Source organism: Amblyomma mixtum, chromosome 2 (assembly GCF_055824585.1).
Source record: "Amblyomma mixtum isolate Tamu chromosome 2, ASM5582458v1, whole genome shotgun sequence".
Classification (NCBI taxonomy): domain Eukaryota; kingdom Metazoa; phylum Arthropoda; class Arachnida; order Ixodida; family Ixodidae; genus Amblyomma; species Amblyomma mixtum.
In genome coordinates, this window is record NC_143013.1 from 70,573,721 (window position 1) to 70,599,378 (window position 25,658).

Sequence of the window (25,658 nt, forward strand, 5' to 3'; positions counted from 1 at the left end):
GCGTCCCTGTTTATGAGCATTTACTGTGTTTATAGCTTGAGTCCTTTGAAACGGAACCTGGTGACATGTGTTGGATTATCTATGCGAGGATTAACAGCGGCAAGAAGCTTTATTAAAATACGTGAACATCAGAAAAACATCCAAGCCGATATAAAAGTTTCACACCAAGGCTATATATATATTTTAAAAATGACAATTTTAAAGCATGTGATTGCGGGCGGTTAAGGCCACTGTCTTTTCAGTGCGCATTACCGGAAGACAAAATGACTACCAACCCATAGTACACACGAACAAAAAAGTGGGAGGGTTTTAACGTAGTTAAACCGACTAGGCGTGCGAAAGCATGTGTTTGGCCTGGCTAGCTCATGGTTTTGTTTTCCTCGGTCATCGGAACGCCTGGCGTCGCTATTAAACTACGATTACTCTCTGGTCGAGGTTAAGCTGATCTGATCTGTTCGCACCGCAAATTGAAGTTGATGAAGACTATGATATGCAATGCATAGCGCGAGATTGTGCTGCAGTTTAACACGAGGCGTGATCGGCTGCGGCGATAGCACAGTGCTCTCGAGCAGTTGCCAGTGAAGCTGATATGTTCGCGCCGCCGAGGGCTCGAAGCCCAGCCGCGGATAATTAAATTAATTTCTGCATCTCCATGGTCAGGGATGCCGTAAGACTCTAGGTTTGATTCGACCCCGTGAATTAATGTTTTCGCGCTAGAAAATTCCACAGGCCACTCGGTCCGCAACTCGAAAAGAAACAATCATCGGTGGCTCTATCTCCTGTCGCAAGAAATGATATTGGTAGGTCCTTGCGCTTAATCCATGACAAAAGTAAGCGGCGGAACTAGCTTTCCCGCAACGGTATAGTTACCTCAAATCGCGAAGAACGTTGCTAATAAAATAGGATAGTATTTTCATTTCCATTTTCATTCTGTCTTTCATTTTCTCTCCTACGACAACAGCCAAAGTCGCGTTTTTTGAAGCACCCATATAGATTGCACATCGCTGGAAGGTGTGCTGTCCCTTTTGCTTCAAGCAAAGCTTCGGTACTCACGAGGACCCAATGATGCTGAGCGTTTCACTAAAACTTTATTTAGTTTCACTTTCTTTACTTCTCCTTTTCTCGTTGCTCTATTCTTGTGTATTTTATTTTGCCATATAAGTGTTGTTTATACTCATATGCTGGTTTGTGTACGCAAACTGCTTGTTATGTTATAAAAAACGGATATATTAAAACATGCTGAATTCAAAATAAAGAACAGAATTTTCTTATTTTCTTTCTTAAGCGAAGTTTTCTTCGCAGTAGGTGATATTTAACTCAGAGCGGTAACCAGAAATGGGACGGGTTCCTTGAACGTGCAGTTAACACAACGTAATGGGATCAATTTGGGTACTGTGGGTACTGTGTTCAAGCCCGACAGTAACATTAACCCTGGAGCTAGAAAACTTCGAAGTGCATATTTAATACCCCTCCCCCAAGAAAAAACTGTTTTGCATGCTTTTGTTACTCAGTGACTGATCAATAAAAAACAAAGATTGTTCAGGTTAATCCCTAAATCAAATGACTGATGCAGATTACTTCATCCAAGAACTGAGTTGCTTCTCATTCACAGATAAAAGCACTTCCACATCTGCAAAAGCTTTTCGAATTTCTCAGATAGTCTCACTTCTTCGCTTGCGCTTAGCATCCAGTTGGCCAGCAGCTTCGCTTTGACGGTGAAAAAGAGATAAAAAAAAGAATGAGCCGAAATAGCCCATATCCGGGTACCGTTCAAAGAGTTGGGGTTTGTATTCTTTTCCCAGTGCTGTGACTAGGTCGCGGAAAGGGCTGCCGCCGAAAATAGTTCTGTCTAAGCGACCAAGCAGGGCGTATTTGTCTTGCTGCAAAGAAATCAGTGCCGTGGCGGTACGTTGACTGCTGGACGTTGGTACAGACAAGCACCGGTGTTGGGCCGCATACGCTCGCTTCGGTCGAGGTGTCGGCTTGTCGCTACCCTTTTCTTGTGGCGTTGGGCTTGGGACAAGTTTCCACTAATGTTTCCGCCCTGCAACTGACTATGAGTTATACTTCCAACTTGTGAAAGGCGTCGTTTGCAGTCTCCGCTAGCAACCTGGCATCGCCCTTGCCTTCCCACTAGAGCGCAGACCCGTGAGTCCCTGTCGTATAGATAGCTGGTCCTCAAAAATTTCAACATTTGCTCCGAAGCTGCCATGATAGTGACATTTTAGCTTCTTTCTATTCTATTCTACTTATCACTCAAGGGCACTGAATGTTGGGTTACTTGGTGATACGGACTGAAGGACGTGGAAGCGCATACAGACAAGAACAGAGACACAACAAGCACCATGAGCAGTAATCACGATTCATTGCTGCCTTTTTAAAACGGCCTGTTGTTAACCGTGTCGGGTTTGTAAGTACTCGTATGCGGTTTGACATGCTTTCTGTGAAAATTGAGCTTTAGAAATCTGCGACCTTCAAACCATTTCCAGCCTTCAATAGTTGTAAGTCGGCGTCTGGAGACGTTTTTTGTGTGAATAGATAAGTAGAAATCTACTGCCTCGTTCCTGTGCCTAGCTTTCGACCTTTCGACCTTTCGACCTCGGCGTCTAATTGTGCGTTCACCCTTGTACACTCGGGGTCAAAAAAGAAAGAGAAATTCGTTGCAGCCAGAATTTTTCGGAGTTAACGCCTAATCCAACCGCGCGGCCAGCGCGACCGTGGGATTGTCGAGATTAAAGAACGGCACGGTCTCGAGCCGGGCTTGAAAATGCGTTGTTTCGACGGTTCTTGGCCTGGTCCACGCATAGAGTTGAGAGTTGAGTTCCAGGATCGGGCTCGAAGTTCTGCTCCAGGGCCGGGCTCGGGCGCTTAAAGAGAGGGCCTTGTTCGACTTTTGATAATGTAGCACCCTCCTTCGGTTTCGTCTAAAAGCGCGGTCAGAGGATAATAAAAAAACAGCAACGCGCCTCGCAGCACCCACGTGGCACCACGGCATGGCAGTACAGTTCTGGGCTTCCGGCCACAATATGAATTTTGCATGCTCAAGTGTATTTTGGACGTTGAAGGAACGGCACGGCCTAAACGTGACTGCAGTTTGAGCTGAGGAAAAAAAAAGAATTCCACGCTTATTTACTGACTTTTTTGCATTTTTTCTCAGGCGAGGAGAGCTACAAACCATGGTGTTTGTTGTTGTTGTTGTTTTTGACCTACTGGCACCGTCGTTAGTAGAGCGTTGTAACGCCAGACATACGCGTGATTTCCGCGAGTGCTTTCGCCAACTAAAATAAAGAGGACTCCAGGTTTGGCCTGTTCCACTTATCAGCGTGCACACGCCGTTGATTCCATCAACAGCCGCTCCGCATCTGTTCGGTTCTATGCCACCGCTCCCGACAGTATATTTGAAGCCTCAGAAACCGTTGGAGAAGGACCGTAATTCGATTGCTCGATGGTTAGCCGTTTGTCCCAAAATCATCTATTATTGTGGGTCATTACCTCCCAAAATCACATCTCTACCCTGCAGAAAACGCCATTGGGTCAGAACTAATTGGTTTAACCCACTTCGGCCGCTTTATTACACACTACGCAGTCAAGAGGCGTTTTTGTTTTTCGTCTGCATTGAAACGCAGCCATTTACCCATGACTTCTTACCATGAAACTGTGTTGATAAAATATATCATTGCTACGGCTGCCGGGACGGTTTATAATTGAGACATTGCAAAGCGTAAACAAATACTCCATAAAAACTTACTGGTAGCGCAAACAAGGTAATCGCACATATATGCACCGTTTTCATTTGGCTGTCAGAGCTTCTGAGCTACTAACAGACAAGAAAACAATTGTCTCTCGCCTGGTTTTCTCATTATCGCTCCACTCTGTACTTATCCTTGCTACATGTCCCTATCGCTTTGTTTCAGTCAGCCGCAGCATTGGTGTTTAAAGTAGTAGATAGCAATTTTCATATCTAGCAAGATCTTTTCTTTTGTATTTTTTTTAATAATGACCCACAACTACAAAACGTCTCTTCTTTTTGTGTTTCCCAAACAAATTTTTAAAGAAGTATTGCTACTTCAGCGCCTTGCCCGAATCTTCTTTAACTGTGTAGGGGGCATCTACTAAGACACAGTGAGTAATTCACCTATTGAGCTCCTGTGGAAACAAGCCCGGGCCTCACGCCAAGCTTAGCGGACTGTGACGGGGCTCAGCAGAGTGACAATGTAACGAGCCCCAGCCGAGCCCATGCTGAAGACGGGTCTTTTGCCGGGCTCAGGCTTTGGGTCTCGGGTATTGAGCTGGGGTCAGGCTATAGCCTCGAAGTGAGACCTGCGCAGTGCTTTATTCGAGATAAGGACAGGCGAGGAAGCCAGCGCAACCTCCTCTTGGAATTGCGATCGGCTAGCGATGACCAACCGGTTTTTCCAACCGTACAAATCGGTTCCGGACCAACAGCTCTCTCCGCTCGGATTTCCGTCGAAGCCTCAGCCGCTGCGGTGGATCTCGCGCACTATTGACTCCGATATCTAAAGAATGAACGTACCATTAGATAGGCGGCCTTAAAGACACACTGCCATCCCCTCGTTGTTATCTTTCCTCGTCTAGTATTCATAGTTGGTGACTCTTGGGAGACAATAGTTTTGGCGAAATAGGCTTCAAACTCAAGTGCTAGTGCTTTTTCCGCTGGTGTAGCACGGCTAGCTTTTTCGTTTCCTGCCGTCGACGTCGCAGTTTTTACGGAGCGCTCTACGCAGCTGCGTTTTTAATGCTAGGCAAAGTTTTCCGCGATAAGGCTTTTATAGCTGTCGTATTGAAAGCCTAATCGAATAAAAAATGCGACGGCGTCCTGCGTCATCCGCCGTCGCCTGTCACAAAACTAGCTCATTGATTGGCGGGATATGACGTCTTCAGTGACGACACTAGATCGAAGAAATCCCATTGGCTTGAGGCACGTGACGTCATCGGAGCAGGCAATCCTCACTTGCTGGAGAAAAGGATGTCATCAGACTGTGTGAAGCCTCCGCCTGCCAACCGTGGCAGGTGTTTTGACTAATGACTACCGAAGAAGAAAATTATTGAAACAAGAGCAGGTTGACAGCCTTCCGAAGAATTGTCTGTGCGAAAAGGAGGCTTGCGGGAGCTATTGCTTCCCAGCATTGCTGAGGATGCGCAAAGTGGGCCTCACAGGTCCCACCATTTGCTTCCGGTAAAAGTATCAACGGCTTTGATTGCTATTGCTGATGTTACTCTAGTTAGAAGACCCTGAGAATTTCTTTTTTGTGTGCGTGGTCGCGATGCTAATGAGGGAGTCGTCAAAGCTGAGCTGCTGCCTGTAAAACGGTTGGCCTAGAGAGAGGAGCGCAAATCGAGTTCGGGATGATAAAGGCCTGTGTTGTTCTCGAGATGGCCTGCAAAGTAAGGAATTGTTTTGCTTTTTTTAAATCTAACTAGAAGTAATAAGGTGGTATTTACTTATGAATGGTTGAAAACAATTTTTCGCCTTTTAACGCGATGTAAAAAATTATGTTCCTGCTTCTGGTTCGGTCCCAGCTGCCAATAATCGGCCCGCACCACTTCCTTAGTCGAGAAGTTTTCTTGGCAAGCGGGCGTACACAGGGGCAGAGCACGGCAGAGAAAAACTTTTCTGCTCAAATTCTCAGATCTTTGGCCGTCCCCACGAAAATGAGTGAAAATGATCATCGCGGTTCTCCGCAGGGCGGCTCAGTAACCCCCATGCAGTATTTACTATAAAATGTTTTTAGGGAAACTGTCACGCTGTGAATTCATTCATTCATTCATTCGCATTGACAACCATGGCCTGAATTCGAAGAGGAAAGTGAGAACTAGATAAGGTTTAGAAACGCTCGGCTCCGAAACAAAGTGCAGCAGGGCACTGAGCTTAAGCTAGGCGTCCCCCTGGGGGCCGTAAAGTCTTCACCAGGTTATCGACGAGTGAGCATGCCTTCTAACAGATGGCGCAAGGAGCGCAACATTTAGGGAAAACATGAAGTGAAGAAGAGATAGGTTTATGGCTGTTTGACTTCCCAAAGCGACTCAGCCTATGAGGGACGCCGTAGTGAAGGGCTGGGGAAATATCGACCTCCTGGGGTTCTTTAACGTGCACTGACATCGCACGGTATACAGGCCTCTAGAATGGCGCTTCCATCTAAATTCTAATGCCGCGGCCGGGATCCAACCCGCGTGTATCGGGTCAGCAGCCCCGCTTCATAACCCCTGAGCCACCATGGCAGCTGAAGAAGAAATAAACTGAATATCGCATATTGAAGTACTGAAGTAAGTTGGTATTGAATAAACCTATTCGAATAATTCGCAATTTGGCTCAATACACTCACACCGATGGCTGCGCGACAAGTGCATTGATGACAACCGTAATGTCGTTTTCGTTCCTATGTCTACTGTCCTTGTCTTTATCGCGCAGTCCTACCTTTTAATGCGAACCTCGTTCAGCGAAGTGTCAACAGGCAGAGGGAGAAGCTCTTTAATCGAAGTAACAGAGAATTCAGCCGGCGTTTAAATATTCGTACTCTGTGAGCTTCTCTGTCCTAATCACCCTACTTTTTTGTTGCAGCACTTATGCGCCAACTGTTGTTCTCAGTTGTTGACAAGCACCTTAAGAGATGAAAATAAGCGAAATTTTCAAGATACGCTGTTCATAAAAACGGCGTCAGTTTGTTCACATCTGATGAGGTGCGAAACCGTCTTGCTGAGTAATAAGAAGAATTAATTTCAGAACTGGTTAACGGAGTCTAAAATTCTGCAATTGAAGGAAGAAGAATTTCTTTCTTTGTATTTGGTTATTTGTTTTCTTGACGTTTAGAGAGCGCGAGGATGCACTCAAGGGCTCATCAGACCCCAATGGACATTCACAAACCTCCATTAAATCTGACCATTACGAGTTACTGCTTAGTGAAATACACCATGTGGAAGTAGCCGATTACCATTAATTTCGATTACCAGTGACACAATGAGCATTGGAACTGCCAGTGCTGCAGGAGCACAGCACCCCGCTTCGGAAGTGACTAACCGCAGAGCGCACATTTTTGAGATCCTGTTCTCCCTCTGCCAGAATGCCTATATCGCCAAACGCCCCTGTGTCTCATGTCCAGGAAGGGGCGCATTCGAATTCAAATTCGAACTACATTCCTATTTTCCAGAGCACCATGTGGCTACGGTGAATAGTACCCTGGACTAAAAGCTACGACGGCAACTTCACAAAGGTCCGGGATCCGTTGGAAAATGCCATGGAAAACGCAGTTTCGAAGTTCAATTTTATAACGTCTAATTTTCTTGTAGTATATAATTTGTCATTTTCCCTTTGTTGGACTATGTGTGTATTGCAATGAAAGAATAATATCCAATGGTTGTTTGACATATCTGAATTTTTAGGGTATCTTTATATCATGAGTCTGCTTTTATGACATGGATCTCTGCAAGTGCCAATTTTCCTTTTGCACAAATATTCACAACACGCAATAACATTTAATTCATTATATCTGATGCTGTGCTCTACCATTTTCTTTCTTGAACAGAGGCGTTTAGATCAATAAGGTAGGATATTTCCTTCTGTAAGTCAACCAGCAACGTGTTGGATTGAGCAAATTACTTTTCCAGTTTCATTTCGTTTGATTGCGTACTGAAGCATAAGGACTCAAACTTTTGAGTATTTTTCAACGTAATCTGCTCGCCTATGCTACCTGCGTCCGTATGTCACCGGTTGATAATCGTCACCACGTCAAGCCCAACTGTTTCGTCTTGTGGCACTCCAAGCACTCTCACTCTTTCATATCAGTACTAGTGCACTGCACGGGCTCGGGCCAACCCGAAAGCCCGGGCCCGGCCCGGCCCGCGGGCCGGGCCGGGTCGGGACATGATTTGTTTTGCCGGGCCCGGGCCGGGCCCGGGCCTGTAGTTACGGGCTCGGGCCGGGCTCGGGCTTAAAGGGGTGGACCCGAGTCGGGCTTGGGTCCGTACAGAAACTGCTGGCGTCCGACTATTCATTCACTATTGCAGAGTGAAGTACACAACTGCGGCATTGGAGCAGCGACACGGATGAGCTATGGGTTATAGTACGCGCTGAGAAAAAAAAAACTAAGCTTTACTGCTTGACTTACTTATTTCCTTATTTCCACGCCGCGGTGGCTTAGTGGTCAAGGCGCTTGATTACTGAGCCAGGGAACAAGGGTTTGCTCCTAGCCTCGGCGGCTGCATTTCTATCCAGGCGGGCAGCATGAAAGCCACGTACTTTGCAGTATCATTTCTCGTTGAAGAAACCCAGATGGTCGAAATGATCCGGAGCCCTCTGATTCGGTGTCTCTCACCGCCTGACTTCCCTTGGGCCCTTAAGCCCCAAAAACATAGCGTTTATGTTAAAGCTATATTTTTCTCATGTGAGAAAATTCACAAAGTAAAGCGCATTTGGTTTTCATTTTGATCAGCTGACCGGAACATCTCGTAAATGAAATAGCCACAAAAGCTCGCGACAGTTTGTAAATCTCACCTCATATCCACATCTATCCCTCCTCGCTTCTTGAGCCTGGTTGTTATGACAAGTGTTTTGCCCTGTAAGTTATCACGTGGTTCGCGCGTTATCTTCTTCTCCACCAGTTAGAGTAAAATTCAACCGGTCTTAATTTCCCATTGATCGTTCGTCCTCCCAAAACATACCTATACACTATTAGAAATGCATTCGGGAAGAACATATTAGTTTACGACGCTTATAGTCTTCAAAACACACACCGTGAAATGCTCAGGCCTTTTCGTTTTTCGTTTCTGCTGAAAGGCGACCAGTTCGGTTATGAGTTCAACCTGTGAGATCGCGTTCACTAAAATTGTCATCTCACTGCTTGCTAGGCAGCTTTAATGTTTATACTTCCGGGCGGCAAAATATAACTGATTAAAATCATGGGGGAATGCAAAGTAGTCTATTACGCGCGTATGCAGCCCTTTTTATTTGGCTCTCGGAACTTCCTAGTTTATCTTTGCGCACCAACACGAGATCACTGTCCAAAAGACGGGCCTGGCGAGCACTACTCTTAATCACTTCCTTCTGGGTTAAAAAGAACGAACTTTCTGCAAGCCAAACAGTTTTCAGAACCTTTGTCGGCCAGTTTCTTATCGGTCTAGTAGCAGTCTACTTGCTCAGAGTAAGCAGTTTCTCTCAAGCGTAACTGTGAAACGGGCCGGGCCGGGCCCGGGCTGGGCTTCACTCGAGGATTCACGGGCCGGGCCGGGCTCACTAGAGCGATAATTTAGCGGGCCTGGGCCGGGCCCGGGCTTAAAGACGCGGGCCTGGGCCGGGCTCGGGCTTCAGGTCTCGGGCCCGGGCTGGGCTCGGGCCTCAGATTGAGGCCCGTGCAGTGCTCTAATCAGTACACTTCGCTCTCCTTGTGTAAGAAGCTTTGGCTTAATCACTATCTTTCTGTTTGCAGCGCTCTGTTTTGCACTTAAACGCTTTCGAGCACCGAATTGAGGTGCCAATTTTATGACTAAACCTGTCCAAATAGTCCGTTTAGCTCATGCACAGCCGTTTTTCAAAAGTTTAGAACCAAAGATGTTTGCTTCTGCGTCATGCTGTAGGGTTCGCTATGCACCGCCAACATTCCAAGGCCGCCCGAGCGCTCACACACCGGGCTCCTCATCCTAGCTCTCCTGGCTCAGAAGCTCATAAACCGCTTCTGCGGTTCCCCGAAATCCTAATTCCTTATTGCGACAGCCACCGTCTCTACCCGGCACCTGCCAAGGGGCTGAGTAAGGCGGAGGAGCGAATTCTGCGGCGCCTGCAGACAGGAACTCTTCTCTGTCCTGCCATAGCAAAATACTTCGATCCGAACACAGATGGGCGCTGCCCGCACTGTGGAGCGATCTGCGATATCTTTCACATGGTGTGGGCATGTACTCAGAGTCCTCACCTTCCCCCTTCCCCCACCCCGACCCGAGAGGCATGGGAGACTGCCCTCCTCAACTGCTCCACACTGGAGTCCCAAAGGGCTCTAGTAAAGCGGGCGCGAGACGGGGCCTCGTCGTGCGGTGTCCCGGACTAAGGATACCGACCATGCAGCAGGGTTTTCTGATCCTCAGACTCTCTTTGAGTATTAAAGATTTTCACCACCACCACCCTATTCAAAGTGAGAGGAGCTCGCGTACTTATCCTTTGAATGTTAAGACGAGCACAGATGCTACAAAAGCTCCACTACAAGGCTGAGATGGAAACCGCTTGGGCTCCTTAATTGTGACAAACGACACAAGACGTGAAAGAGATCTCTCCATTTGTACAGAATTTGCAGTTTTTTACGGAGTCGTCTATCGAATTCCTTGCTTCGTTTGTAACCATCTAAACCGGCGTAATAGAAAATTCCACGAGAAAAATAAAAGACCGTCTACGCGATGTCCAACAGCACGAACTGGCTTTTAATGCAATTTCTGAGCACACGCAGAAGTGCACGAATACATCACCTTAGACAACGCTGCAATTTTATCCAAACATCTGAACTTGACGACACGTCTTTCGCTGGAGACATCATTCATTCAAACAGCACCTGATACTATAAACCGGAAGAGATGATGCCATCCATCTACATGTCATTATTGCATCATATCCTACCCATTGCAATTTCGACCGCTGGTCCTGTTAGCCCCATTCTAGACAAGGAGCCCGTACTGGATACGAAACATCAGTTTTGATGGTATTGATAAGTTGCTGTTATACGTTTTTTTTTTCAGCTAATGCCTAACCAGCTAACTTCGGTCGTATCCTTGCCTATTTCAATATGTTATATCATCGTGGTACCTTTGCTCTCTATTACAGATCTTGCTTTACGTGTTTTGTGTCCACAGCAGCCAAAGGGTGTGCGGCCCTCTCAGTCAAGTTTACTGCCCTTTCTCACGTCTCCAAAGGCACTTTTGTAACAAAATGTCTTGAATAAAAAGAAAGAAGGAAGGAAACAAAGGGAGAAGGAAGGAAATGATAAAGTGGTAGGGTTTAACGCAGTTAAACCAAGCGGACTTGCAAAAGCATGCGTTCAATACATAAAGCAAATTAGTTCGATAGTAACAGTCGTGGATGAAGACGACGAGGTGCATTAAACAGAGCGAGAGTGCGTATATTACTTCGATAGTAGTATTACTTGAAACCGACGATAATGTGCAGTGCACAGCGCGAGTATGTGTTGCAGTTTAACACGGGGCATGTTAGCATAGTGCGTAATGATATAGCATAGTTCTCTCCTGCAGTGGCCAGCGAAGCTGATCTGTTTCCGCCGCCGCGGCTTCGAATCCCAGTAGTGTTGATATTTATTTTATCTACTTATAGTTTGGCCAAGGTGACCCTCAAGGCGAAGCTTCACACAAACTCGGTGAGCCGGTTATATCTCGTGAAGTACTGCTGTCACACTTAAAGTACTCTCGCTAGCATGACGCCAAGCACAATACGCCAGCAATACTTCTCGGGCTTCGTCTCCCATAACCCGCTCTATTTTTCTAAACACTTGCCAAGTGTCACGTGGCTTAGCATGCACAGTGCCTGCAATGATTTGAACCGAATTATACCTGCGGTAGTAAAATGCCCAGCATGCTCTCTCACCATCTGATAATATGTTTTTTTTTCTGTAATAAATCCTTGTTTGCCACACTTATCGTGCCTCGTCTCCCATCATTCGAGCGAAAATTAACATTCTGAGAAAAATTCGAGGAGTCATGTTTCTTCGCGAAAGGTTTATCGGAGAGTTCACATACCGCATGCTCCTCACATACCGCCGTTAAAAGAACCCCGTTTCCCAGGATACGAGGTTCGAAATTAGAAACCAAGAGCGATGTTTCTGTTTTTTTGCTTGACGTTCGCTCGTGTCGGATGCAGTACCGAGCTATACGTGTACTGAGCCAAGGTCGCCGTCCGGCGCAATGGCTCGTGGACCACGACTGACCGGGACTCGAGGTTCAAGGCGATGCGCGAAATGGGGCCAGATGCTTGGGGCCGATCCTAATCGTGGCACGGGCCCTGCCGATGGCTCGCTGGCTGGTTTTGGTGAGCGGGTAGAAGGAAAGCACTTAACCCGAGGGCGAGTTCTTCGGCGCATCGTGTCCTTGGCCCTGTAGCGTCTCCGCGACTTGTGGAGAATGCGATTTCTGGTAATGTCTTTGTTGACCGATGGCTGAAGTAAGTGTTCGCACCTGATGTGAAGCTATCTGAATGTCAGCGGGGGCAGCGCAAATACGTTGGTCCCGTAATGAATCCTGAGATTACTTTTTCCGGAATGGTACAGGCCATCCCTAGAAGGAAAAAAACAACTCCGGGGGAATTGTGAAAGGGAGAAGGGCAGTGTAGAACTAGGAAGAAATGTGGCCCGCAAACGCCTCCACTTGAAGTGCACCAGCTTTGCACGCATCACCGACAATATAGAAAACGATAAATTACAAGAAAATATGTCTAAAAAGAGGCAGAGCAAGTTTTAAAAATGTCGACGCACAGTGGTGGTAAGACGGTTATGTTTCCCGTGCACAGAGCCCCGAGAGGGAGTGTGAACACTCTGTTCAACATGCCCACTTTACTTGAGATGTCGATGCTTGAGCGCGTAGGCTTCTAGCAACTCCCGGAGCTTATAAATGTGTTTCGGTGCGTTGAGGCACCCCGTGAACATTATTAGAGCAACGCAGAGCTTCGCCACGAACTGTCAGTGAAGATAGCTGCCTTCGCCTTCAATGGTTCCGCACTTCGGTACGCATAAAAACTTCGGTTTTCCGTCGTACCCTTTCAATGGTAAATAAAACTTTGGCCAGCCACGAATGAAAATTTCAGGCTTTCGCCCATACCTTTTAATTTGGGCGTCAAAGCAATGTGACTGGCCAGAATTATGACGAGAAAAATTTGTGCACTTGCAGAAGTTTCTTGTGCGCTTGAATGCCTAAACTCTCGGATGGAGCTTACGCAGAATACTTACGCGGCTTATACACCTTGTAGAGATTTTAAGGGTATATTTTGTGTGTTGTAGATCGTCAAGGTTGCCCACGCTAAAGAATAGAATCAGCCACATCAGAGAGGGCGAGAGAAAAGCGCTGCACTCAGTTACTCACGGGAATCACACGAACCTAATGTCTGTAAGTTCCGCAAGGTGTGGTGGGCTCGACCAGGCTCCAAGGCACTTCTCCGCGAACTTCGCCAAATTGTGCAAGAATAACGGATCCACTTCGAAGTCGCTTATTTGCCGTTACTCTCCGAATTTCATAGTAAATTATGAAGTTATGGGTTGTATCCCGTCTGAGGTCATAAAATGCAATTTGTAACAACAAACTGCACTAAGAAATGCACTGCTTTAAATGCGAACATTGACAAAGCCCAAGTTGAAAGGTTGATGTTCAGGCGCAGTTCGCACAAAGTGCATGATGTCTAATTAATTTGACTCGACAGGAAAATAGATTCCATTTATTTGAATGGGTTGTGGTAGCTGGCAAAGACAGAAAGACATGTTCTGATTAAATTAGAGCTTCCTTGGCCGTATATTTCGATGGCGGCCCGCAGAAGATCCAACACTGTACAAAAGCCGTTTGAATGAAGAACGAGTATTTATTGAAACAAAACGTAACGTTATACAGCAACCCGACTACAACGTATATTACATCCGCTTACCCTAAAACCAAGAACGAGCAAACCCAACACCTAGGCCTCAGCCAAACCTAGAGGCACTAATATTCACAAATTTACATGCAAACACGTAGATATCAGAAATAAAATAATACAAAACAGTGCAGAGGTTTACGGGATAAGCATTATGCTGCGACAATGTTCAGCTTTCAACAGCTCGAGCGTCTGGTGACTTTTGAATTCTACGGAGTTAAAATCATTCAAAAAGGATTTGAAACGATGATCAGCAGTAGCATTTCAACCGAGGACAAAGCACACTCAGTGATGAATAACGGTATCGGATTGTAAAGATCTATACGCGAGCACCCATGCTGCCTAAATTGAACGTAGAAACTAAACGTACTGCAAAAGCAACGAACACACCAACACCTTATAGCAAAGCTGCTGTTGGCACCACAGCTGTGGTCAAATATCCAGTTTCAAATCTCTCCCGGTGAGATCGTGACACGCCGCTGACAACGGTTCTTGAAAACGGCGTTAACTGCACTATGTCGAGTACACTTGCATATTGACCAAGCTGTTGTGCCAAAGCTACGTCGAAGCGAATTACAGTCCCTCTGTAAATGTCTTGTAATGCTCAAGGAACCCCAGCAAAAATGTTGCGAATGGGCGACTATTGTAAACACTCATTGGCACTGGCATTCCAGTGCAATTGTTGCCATTTCAGCACATAAAACATTATGGTCAGGATTAGTAGGAACGTTAGTGAGCGACATTGCGCTACGTATGCCTTTATCGTATTACCTTGACAGCAGCGATGATCTCGCTACCTCAACGTGGCTCATACTGACAGGGTGAAAAGCGAGATAAAGACGATACAAGGCGACAAGCCAAGACATAACATAAAAATAGTTGCATGTTAGCGCTGTCTTTGTCTACCTGCCATGTCTCTGTTTTCCCGCTGTATAACAGTTCATCGATGTGTACAACCTAATAGCCCAAGGATTAGCTCTGTTGAACCTCAGCGCTAATGTTTACCGGGTGTGTGCTGCGATAGCTGCCAGGTCCCATAATATAATGCTCAAAGGATACCCGCACAACTGATTTCGCATTTGTTGAGAGCAGCTCCATATGAGATGGGGTACGTTCGCATGCGTGGTAACTCACGACGGTCTGGACCGGTGTAGCTGGTTTTCTGAAGCATCACACATTAGCCTTATTTTGAGAAATGCTGTCAGTAGACATATATCCCCTCGCACTACTCCGGACTTTTAATATTATGTGTGTGATAAGAGATAAACGAGGCAAATAAATTCGTGCCAGCTAATGAACGGTATAATGGGAATGGCGTCCTTTGGCCGTTAGGCGCAGTTTAGAACTCATGCGGGGATAGTCCTTTCAGTTCCAAAATTAAACACTAGTGCTCAAAGCAGGTCCGCGAAAGTGCAGTTTTAGATGAACCCATGCTCATAATATGTTACAACAATAGCTTCCTAACGCACAAGCCTGACAGGGGGCCATGTGAGAAAGTTGGAGGCCCATCTAGGAACTTCTTGTTTCGGCTTGCCGCCGATATAAGGTTGACACGCTTTCTAGCTTCCTGCACTATAATAGACATTAAATATTGTGGCGTGAGTGTGCCCAGTGCGTGCCCACGACACGGAACTCTATAAACACTGACTACAGGTATCACATGAAAAGCACGCGCGTAGTATAAAATACAACTTGTACTATGCCTCTGACGCTTTGAATATGCTACGCGTGCAATCATAAGGCAACGAAGACACAGCAACCGGAACGCTGAGTATTTTGTACATCTTCAAGCTTCCCGCTGTCATTTTTGAATTGATATCTTTCACCAGTGCCTCTCCTCTCTGCCATCGTACTCCACTTCCAGACCGGGTGACACTGCCGCTGCAACGTATGGTTTCCTCCCGTAGGCTGGCTTGAAATGACCTAGTGCCGCTACCGGTGGAGCGGGCTTGAAAACCGGCCCCACAATGGGGGGACCGTAGACGTGAGCAGCGTTCACTGCAGGGACGGCTGAGGACGCAAGGACCACGGGTTCCACAGGAACAGCAGGCAGAGCGACGGGAGCATTGATGCCAGCTCCGGCGGGACTGGAGGCTGCCGTACCCGGCTCGTTGGTGGAAATGTGAACACGGAAGCCGTTAGCGTCGGCCACGTACTTCACGAGTCGGACACGACCGTCCGCGTCGGCGATCCCGTATGAGCCGACTTTGTGGCCCCAAGGGTTGCCCGTCTCCTGGCGGAAGGTGGCGCCGCCCGGGTGGCGCTCCTTGTAACCGAAGTCATAGTTGCCAGCCACCTGTAAGTGGGAAGGAATGAAGCGCCATGAGAGAGCAGCACGAATGAAAATTGCCGAATCATCAGCAACCTGAGAAAGCAATGTTAAGAATATTTATTACACGAAATGAATTTACGAACAATGTATGATCGTTGTGGACATTGTAGGCGCTGGGCTCGCGCTAAGCTATTCATGTGTCATTGAGCTATTCGTGTGGAAGCCTCGAAGTGGTAGCCTTAACAAATGACTCCTACCAAATTCAATATGCGCCACAAGATTCATTAACTAGCTTCTGTGTTATGTATTGAGTGGCTCCTTCTAAAAAGAGAAGTAACTGGTTTGTTCCTAAGGCTCAAAATTGTTACGCGCGTCTTTACATCTCAGCATTTTGTTATTTTAGGCCGCGATTATCATAACGTTACACCTGCTGCATATTATTAGTTCTAGGCCCCCGCGGTGGCTCAGGGGTTATAGTGTTCGGCTGCTGACCCGAAATACGCGAGTTCGATCCCGGCCGCGGCGGTCGATTTTCGACGGAGGCAAAATTCTAGAGGCCCGTGCGCTGTGCGATGTCAGTGCACGTTGAAGAACCCCAGGTAGTCGAAATTTCCGGAGCCCTTCACTACGGCGTCCCTCATAGCCCGAGTCGCTTTCGCACGTTAAACACCATAAACCAAAACCGTACTATCAGCTCTTGTTTTCTTGCGCCAGCCACCGGTCCCGTGCGCCTACAAATATTTAAATCTCATTTTTGATCCTGGTGTTCTGCTTCCTTCGTTTACTTCTTCCTTCACTTCTCATTAATTCTGTGCCAAGGCCGGATCACTGGTCTACAGTGGGCATTACCATGTCCTGAAAAAGTGGTTAGTGAACTCCAAGTTTCAGCTAACATTCCATCAACTAATCCCCAACCTTCTCTTCCTGTATTAACATTACTGCTCCTGTTTTCCTATCCAACATTCCCTGCACTGTCTTAAAGGAGTATTCCTAGCTTTTTCTTTAGCCTTCAGTTTTCAGCTTGACAGCTGAGTATTGGCAGGGCGCATCTATTGGGTTCTTGCCTTTAATAAGGGATGTTGGTAACCTGCTGCACGTAACTAGAAGTGAGAGCCAGATGGGTACCAACTCCTCTCTTTTTCTGCAAACATCCTTTCTTATCGTGCCGATCTGCCATGTGTGTTGTCCCAAGAAGTGGTGCATCTCACTACTTCCAGAAGTTCGTTGCTTATTGTGCACTACAGTTCTTCATCAGTATGCAAAACATTACTTTTCTTCTTATTAAGGTTTAAACCTACCGTAACACTTTGTTTCGGGAGGTCTCCATGTCATGCATACATCGAAGGTTGGTGCTATATTCCCCGGTTCCTCCAAAATCTAATTCATTCGATACCAACGCTCTAACGATAAACAGTGAATCCGAGCGGGAGGTCTAATTTCTTGCATGGCACCTTTCTCTCCAATAAATGTGCAGAACCTCTTAAACTAGCGTGCAACTGTCCGTCCTTGTACCGCTGAGTCCACTTATATCTTGGGCGTATCCTGTAGCACGAGGCCGCTTAGTAGGTGCAAGGCATCCAGGGCACCACGTATTTTCTGTAGAACTTGTATGCAGTGCTGCTTGTGTGTGACACTCGTTAGCGGCCATTGGGTAGAGCTGCCGCGTACTGTAACAGCAATTTATCAGCACCGTGGGGCTTTCTATTCATCGGAAAATCGACCGATCACAGCACCTGCGTCAGTCGCCGCACGTCTCTAATGGTAGTGGACATAATCGGCCAATAACCAGCGCCATTCGCTACAACCTTCATCACAAGTGCCGGGACATACAATCAGATGCGGGTGTCCTTCTTGCAGATTGATAAATGATAAATGATTGCAGAATGATAAATGAGCACCAGGGAGCAAGCTTTTGGTTATGTATTCTTTTTGCTAGGAAATAAGAGAGAAAGCACGAGTTGCTATTTCCATCTCGTGCGTTCTGGCCCTCTTTGACAGGTGTTCGGGTAACACGAGACTGAGCCTAATTCGATACAGTGCTAATGTATGCACTCGGGCAGTGGAACTTACGTCTTGCGAATGGTGGCTCGTGGATGACTCGGTCTCAATAAACCCTGTCACCGGCGCTACATACCCAGCATGAGCAGCGGCCAGCAAGACGGCTAGAAAGACGCACTCCTGCGAACAGAAAAAAGGAACATCACGTTCGTAAGCATAAATTACATGAGACGGTGCAGATCATTCTTTGTACTTTACACAAAAGTTGACAATGAATGTTATATGCGGAGATAATACGGCCTCCACGTCTGTCGCCATTTATACTCGCGTGATATGAAAATGCTACGCTCGAATAATAGTACTCTCTTGTTTGTTCCCATCTAGTGGGAGAGAACATAGTTAACTAATGCGTTAGCCATAACATTCTAATAGAATTTCGAAAAAGGTTGTGCCCAAGTTTTTCATCCGGATTTATCTCAAGTATTGAAGGTCACCTATAAGCTGTCCCCAATAAGTACTAATATTAAGTATTCCGTTTAATTGTACCGCTTATTTAAATGGAGGACGTTAAGACGGGCACGAATACGCCTTGGTGTAATAAGTTTATACCGGCAGACCTTGCAGCATCTTCCAGTATAAAACGCAATTATGCGCGCGTCCAAACATGCCAACAAGGACGCAAAATTATACAGCGACGCAGAAGTCAAGCTCATTCGTGAACAGGCTCGTTACTGCTTGACGGATAGGCACTACAGACATTTCAAACGTGCGGCGCAACATGGTTCGACAAAAAAAAAAAAAAGCCCACTCTTGACGCCCATTTGGATTTGCGCCATTACAATACATCAAAAAGTTATGATTATTGGCACGAGTACAAGTGCTCAAATCACGTAAAAGATTAAGAACCACGGAAAATTAGTGGCCACTAAATATGATCATAGCCTATTTAAATACAAATATATATCTTTCATATACTTGCATCGTATTAGGCGTCACAATTTGCCTCTGGTTTGGTAATCGCGCATAACTTAAACAAAAGATTCTCGTTGTTGCTGGTTTTACAGGTGCAGTCAAAGGTAAATGGAAGGCAATATTAACGAAAAAATTTAATCATTGCCCGCTCAATTCATGCATCCTTGAATACATATGTGCAGACTAATTGTGATTGTGCGAATTGCACTGTTCACCAACAAACATGGACCATTATGCTTTAGATTTAAAAAAATTAAATTTTTTTGACAAAGTCGCCTTCCCTTTACTTTTGACGGTGACTGTACATAAAGGTTGAGTCGCGAATGCTAGCACATTTAAGGACTCAGCTCTCCAAGACCCTCTGAGCTTTCTCTATGCATGAGGCGAAATGTTGGTACCGACTACTTGCTTCTCTTTAATCACAACAAAAAGAGTGAGGGCGCGCCTTGAAAATAGTACACTGCGTATTTATACAAGAACGGAACTCAAGTGGAGCTAGGCTTCAGCGCACGCTTGTCAATTGAATGTTATTCAGAAATGCGCAATACTTTCTGGGTCAAGTAAGGCGACCGCTGCTAATAGGGTTAAGGAAAGTGGGTGCATTTTAAACAAATAATAAAGAAGGTACAGAAGTAATGCATTTTCCGCTAATGGTAACAAATGCCGGCTGATAAATTGTTTTCAATAAAAAGGGGAAATCTGTGCCTTATTTTCGAGCATCTGCCTCGCTTCTCAGCGGTGTCTTTCATACCACGAAACATGTAGATTAAAGAACAAGATTCTACCACAGCTACTGCAACCGTCATTTCCACCTAAAGTAAAGTTTATATAAAAGACACTTCAGAAAGAAAACAGTTCTGTTTTACAGCTAGTTTAATAGCACAATGGCAGCCCCACTCTATTAATAGATGGCTGATCTACATATAGCGCAGTCGCTATTGAATGAACGCTGAGGAAAACTCTATCCCATGTCGGCTTCCACTAAGAACCGGTTCGGTGGCTCTTTCTGCACATGTTGACGTTTGACCGCCAGAAAAACACATAATTTAGCTCAGAAACATGCCCAACAATTCTGGACAAAAGCACGTTTGAGCGGCAAAGCTTTTATGAACGCAATTTTTTTTATATAATTTAAGACTTTTAACAATCAATATGTTGGCGGGTCACCCGAAGGCAGTCTTTGATTTCTTTTTCTATTAATGTTTTTTTCTATCGCCAAAAACGTTCCCCATTGCTTATGTTTGGCAGTCTTAATTGTTCGATGCAATCGATGAAAACACTTTAACAGAAAGATTTTGCTATATATAAAAAGAATTGACCAATAGCTTCAATATTTTCATAAAAGTATCTTACAAATCCAATTTTCAAAATTTTTGTGCGAAATTTTTTGACATGATCGCATTTATAACATTTCCCGCAACTCGTTAAAACTCGACGTTTGCATCAAAAATGAAGGTCATGATCAAAGTTTTGCGGCGAATGGCTGAGGAGCTTCTCTCTGGTATCCTCGTCAAAAAGCTATTGACGCAACGCATGCAGTTAACATGCGAAATAGGCCTGTTCGGTCAACATCAATATTTGATTTATTTTTAAACTTACAGCCAATAAAAGCTCCGTTTTGTGTAGAAGTTGCGTCTTTGCGCTTAAAACGTGGTAATGTAACAATACAGGCCGTTTTTACAGTAAGGCACTTTACAGTAAGGTATTTCTTTGGAAACTGTCACGTTGCTACTAAATAGAGTTTCGTTAAGCACCTAATCTTGCGGCCTGAATCTGCATAAACTACAAGTATACAACAGAGCTCTTATGCAAAAACTAGTTTAACATATTGGCGCGATAAGGTGGTATGCCACCGTTTTTGTGTAGGCATGTGATATTGTCGCACCTTAAGCTGGAAACAGGATCGGAAAATGCTACGCTAGTCTCAACCGTACGCAATGATGATTAAATTAAGAAGTAGCATGCATTTTCCCATTGCCTTCTTATGTGCGCTATCATATCAGAACGAAGTAAAACTGAAGGCATTACCGTACCTTTGATCACTTGCTGGCTATGCTAGCCTACAAGCAAAACTGGTCTAAAGCACTTGTTGAGTATCCTTTGGCGTTAAGCTACTCCCTAAAGCACAGACTTTAGCGGCGATGATTAAGATGTAAAGGGCTCTCACTTTTTCCACTTGTATCAAATGCCAATTTGTATCTTTTCGTCAACGTAAATTCGTTCTTCCGTAGGGTGCTCTCAGCGTTCGGATCGCACGCCGTTCCGCCCGTCCCGCACCGCGCGGAGAGCTCACCTTCATGGCGTAATCCTAAGAGGGTCGGTGACGCTCTGGCTGTCGATGGCGAGTGATGACACAACGACTTCGGATTTCGGAGCCGCGACACACCCGCCTTTTATACTGATGCTGAGGAGAAAGCGCGACCGACCTGACCTGACCCGGGGCTGACGCGATCGGCGCGTCGTCGCCGGCGTTGCACGTGCTGCTCTTCTAATTGCGTGACCTACACACCAGCACAGGAACTAAGACCACGCCCCCTTTCACTCTACCCAACACCGTTCAGTCGCCGCCGACACGGACCCCTCGCACTGCACAGCGACATAGTCACCCTGAGCGCACTGACTGTTATGTTAACAATGGGGAGAAAAGCAGGGAAAGGGTGGAGATGCCTGTCCAAGGAAACGTGCCACCAGAGCTCCTCATCTTAGCAATATACTGTATCAAGTACCAAAACGGTAGCAAGGTTCGGTCACTTTTGGAATTCATTGTCTCACCAATATTGGATTTGGCCATCCACGTCCACTACATGGCAAACACCTTCTGCATGAATACACATTTCTCGCATCTTTCTCGCATAATTATTTTGCTCTCGATTCCACAACGGAGCACTCTTATATTAAGAAACAGTAGAGCAATACTACCTGTCTTCCTGAGAACTTCCCATTCGGTCCACTCGGCTCACGGCATTTGGCACTGCTGGAGGACGGGACAAAGCCCATTTTGGTTCTAAACTGCAACAATTCATTATCCGCTAAGTGCTTCATCTGGCTCAGATTCGAGTGACTTGGTCCGGAAGGCTTTTTAGCAGCTCATGCAAATTTATTCTCGGTGTTGTATTAAATAGGCGCAGACAGCTTGACGCTACTTATTCATTTCTTTTTTTTTTGATACACAAAAGGCCCTTGCGGGCATTAAGAGGGGAGAGGGGACGGGGGGATTCATAAAAGCAAACAACCAGTTTAGCATAGAAAAAAACAGAAGACTGATAAAGGAATAAGGAAGCTAAGAAGCCAAGTACAGACCAGCATAAAATAGATATCGGTTGGAAGAGGCTCTTAGCGATTAAAGAAAAATATCCATATGGCAAGACAGGCAAATGCAGTAGTCCAGTAAGGATAACGAAAATTCCACGGTCGGAAGTTCGGAAAAATAGCATCAGTTTAACATTTAAAAGCACGGAATGGCCGGCACGAATAAAAAATAGTTGATTAGAAGAAATAAAATGCAGAACCATGTAGAATAAAGAATGTAAGTACGACTAAAGCCCTGCTTGAAAGCATGATGCTTCAGTAATACTAGCAATACTGGAAGGAATCGACTTCCACTCTTCAATGAACAGAACCAAAGATGAGTTTCTGTTCGAGCGAAAATAGGCTTAATCTTCTTTACATGATATACTGAGACAAGATGTGAGTCGAAAGAAAGGAACGGGAACACGCATGTGGTGCGCTATGAGGTAGAGAGCATGAAAAAAAGATAAACGGCTGAATTTTCTTCTAATGAGTATTCGCCGGAGATTGAGCGATGTTTTCAGGTCTGTTACGCTCTGATGCAAAGAGTATTATGAAATAATTAATAACACATATTTGTTTTGAATCGATTCTAAAGCATTATTACGATATGTAGGGTGATGATTCCAAATTACTGAAGCGCATTCCAAGGCGGGTGTAATTAACATGTTGAAAGCATACAGTATAGCGCCCTAGTTAGCTAGATAAAGTCAGCGTTTAAGAATACTGCAACGGATAATCTCCGTGAAGACGACGCAGAGGAAGTGCCCGGTGTGTGCGCGCTTGCCGCTCGGGGCTAGCTGTGATCTGAACCCTGTGCTCCGGTCGTCCTTGTGCCGACATAGACTTCGGGCCACGTAACATCTTTGGTGGACGTGCCGGGTAAACGATCTCCACGCCACGCAGCTCCGAAGCGGTCGTCAGGCCGGGGCTACTACCATCATGGCTCCACCCGGCGAGTCACGAACCACTCCCTCTGCTCCCTCTGCTCCCTTCGTGGTCATGGCTCCTCCCCGTGACCCTGGTACCTTTTCTGGGAACGACGGCACCGATGTCGACGACTGGCTCAGCCTATATGAGCGAGTGAGCACCTATAACCGGTGGGATCCCACCGTGATGCTAGCGAATGCGATCTTCTATCTTAGTGGCACGGCCCGGGTCTGGTACGAAACCCACGAAGAAGAACTGACGAGCTGGGAGACTTTTAAAGAAAAGCTCCGTACTTTGTTTGACAGACCCGATGACCGGAAGCTCTCCGCGAAGAAGCAGCTCGCGTCGCGCGCCCAGTCGTCAACCGAAAGCTATGTGGCATATATCCAAGATGTCTTGGCGCTTTGCCACAAGGTCGACGCCGCCATGACCGAGTCCGACAAAGTGAGCCATATTCTGAAAGGGATTGCGGATGATGCTTTTAACTTACTGGTTTGCAAAGACTGCACCACCGTGGACACAATCATAAAAGAATGCCGTCATTTCGAACAGGTCAAAAGCCGCCGAATTCCACAGCAGTTCTCTCGGCTCCCTAATACTGCCGCTACTTCTTCCTGTGAGGAACACCGATTACCGTCCCGCGCCTCTTCCGAAGATGACCCCGTTACCGGCACTGTGACCCGCATCGTTCGCCGCGAACTGGAAGCCCTTGCGCCTGTTCTGCCCCGTACGACCGCACCTGATAACTCTCTACCCACCGTGTCGCTGATTCAGGCCGTCGTGCGTCAGGAACTCGCTAACCTGAACCTTCCTCCGGCTGTGTGCACCATCAGAAGCCCGGACACCCCCCAGCCACCTCTCTCTGTTTATCGTCGCACCTATTATTCTCCGCAGCGTTATCGCAATCCAAATGAGTGGCGTACGGCAGACGACCGCCCCATCTGCTTCCGGTGTTCTCGCATTGACATTGCCGCAGTCCATGGTCTTCACCAGCCCGCAACGTCTGCCCCTCCTTCTACAGTTCTACCTCGACCCGCACCTTCTCGCCCCGAGCCCCGTCCGAACCATCTGAAGCAGCCGTTTCCCCTCCACGCCGATTCTCCCGCTCTCCGTCGCCGCAGGGCCGCCGCTCTCGCTCCCCACAGTCGCCTTCAACCAGCCGCTCCCATTTGGAAAACTAAATGATGCAGCTCCCGGAGGTGACGCTGCATCAACGACCCGGACCACAAATCCTCTCTCGACCTCTCGACCAAATCTCCTGGACGTCTTTATCGACCGTGTTCCTGTGCGCGCCCTGATTGACACCGGTGCTCAAATATCAGTGATGAGTGCTGCCCTCCGCCGTCGCCTACGCAAAGTCCTCACGCCTGCAATGTCCCGTGTGCGTGTCGCGGATGGTGGCACGCCTGCTGTCGACGGTACGTGTACCGCGCGCGTTACCATTGGCGGTCACAGTATACCGGTTCAATTCACCGTGCTGACCACCTGTGCCCATGACCTCATTCTTGGCTTGGATTTTCTGACTGACCATTCCGCCCTCATTGATTGCTCGGATGGCGTCCTACACCTCGAACTTCCACTGCTGGATTCAGAACCCGTCGATATATCACTGCGACTGTACAGTACCGATTATGCTCGCCTGTCATCCCGAACCGCCTCTTTCGTTCCACTGACCCCTTCTCGCCCAGTTCCTGATGGCGAATATCTCGTTACGCCCAACCTTGACCTCCTGCTGACCCGTAACGTTGCCCTACCTCATACCATCGCCACCATCCAAGCTAACGCCCTTTCTCTGCCTTTCCTCAACTTCGGCGTCTCTTCTCAAGTGCTCCCGTCCGGCATCTGCGTGGCTACACTATCTCCTCTCGCTCCTTGCCACGTCGCTCAGTTGGCCAACACCCCTGTTCACGACACTGCTACCCCGCGCCGGCAGTCTCCTCAGTCGCCCGACGCCTTCACGACCATGATGGCCACCGACCTCAGTCCCGACCAAACTGCCCAGCTTCGTGCCCTTCTCGAATCTTTTTCGGATATTTTTGATGTCAACAACACGACGCTGGGCCAAACTCTCGCCGTCAGGCACCGCATTGAAACCGGCGATGCCCCTCCCATCCGCCGCCGCCCGTATCGAGTCTCTCACGCCGAGCGTCAAGTTATCAATGCGGAAGTTACTAAAATGCTCGCGAAAAACATTATCGAACCCTCGCACAGTCCCTGGGCCTCACCCGTCGTACTTGTGAAGAAAAAGGATGGCTCCTGGCGTTTTTGCATTGATTATCGGCACTTGAATAAGATCACCAAAAAGGACGTGTACCCCTTGCCGCGTATCGATGACGCCCTTGACTGCCTTCATGGTGCCAAATTTTTCTCATCCATAGATCTTCGCTCCGGTTACTGGCAAATTGCTGTCGACGACCAGGACCGTGAAAAGACCGCCTTTGTGACACCTGATGGGCTTTACCAATTCAAAGTTATGCCTTTCGGATTATGCAACGCGCCAGCCACATTCGAGCGCATGATGGATGCCCTTTTGCACGGCTTTAAGTGGTCCACCTGCCTGTGCTACCTCGATGACGTCAT

At 46.8% G+C, this 25,658-nt stretch overlaps 1 protein-coding gene across 1 annotated transcript; it reads right to left on the bottom strand.

The window, feature by feature from the left end:
• Nucleotides 1-15,440: 15,440 nt before the first annotated feature.
• On the bottom strand, nt 15,441-21,159 carry LOC149359680 (cuticle protein 14-like). The gene is made up of 3 exons (XM_089567727.1): nt 21,154-21,159; nt 17,961-18,068; nt 15,441-15,914 (listed from the first exon to the last, which is right to left on the bottom strand). Exons 1-3 carry the CDS (start codon nt 21,157-21,159, stop codon nt 15,441-15,443), a joined length of 588 nt encoding a protein of 195 aa, XP_089423853.1.
• Between the last annotated feature and the right edge of the window lie 4,499 nt (nt 21,160-25,658).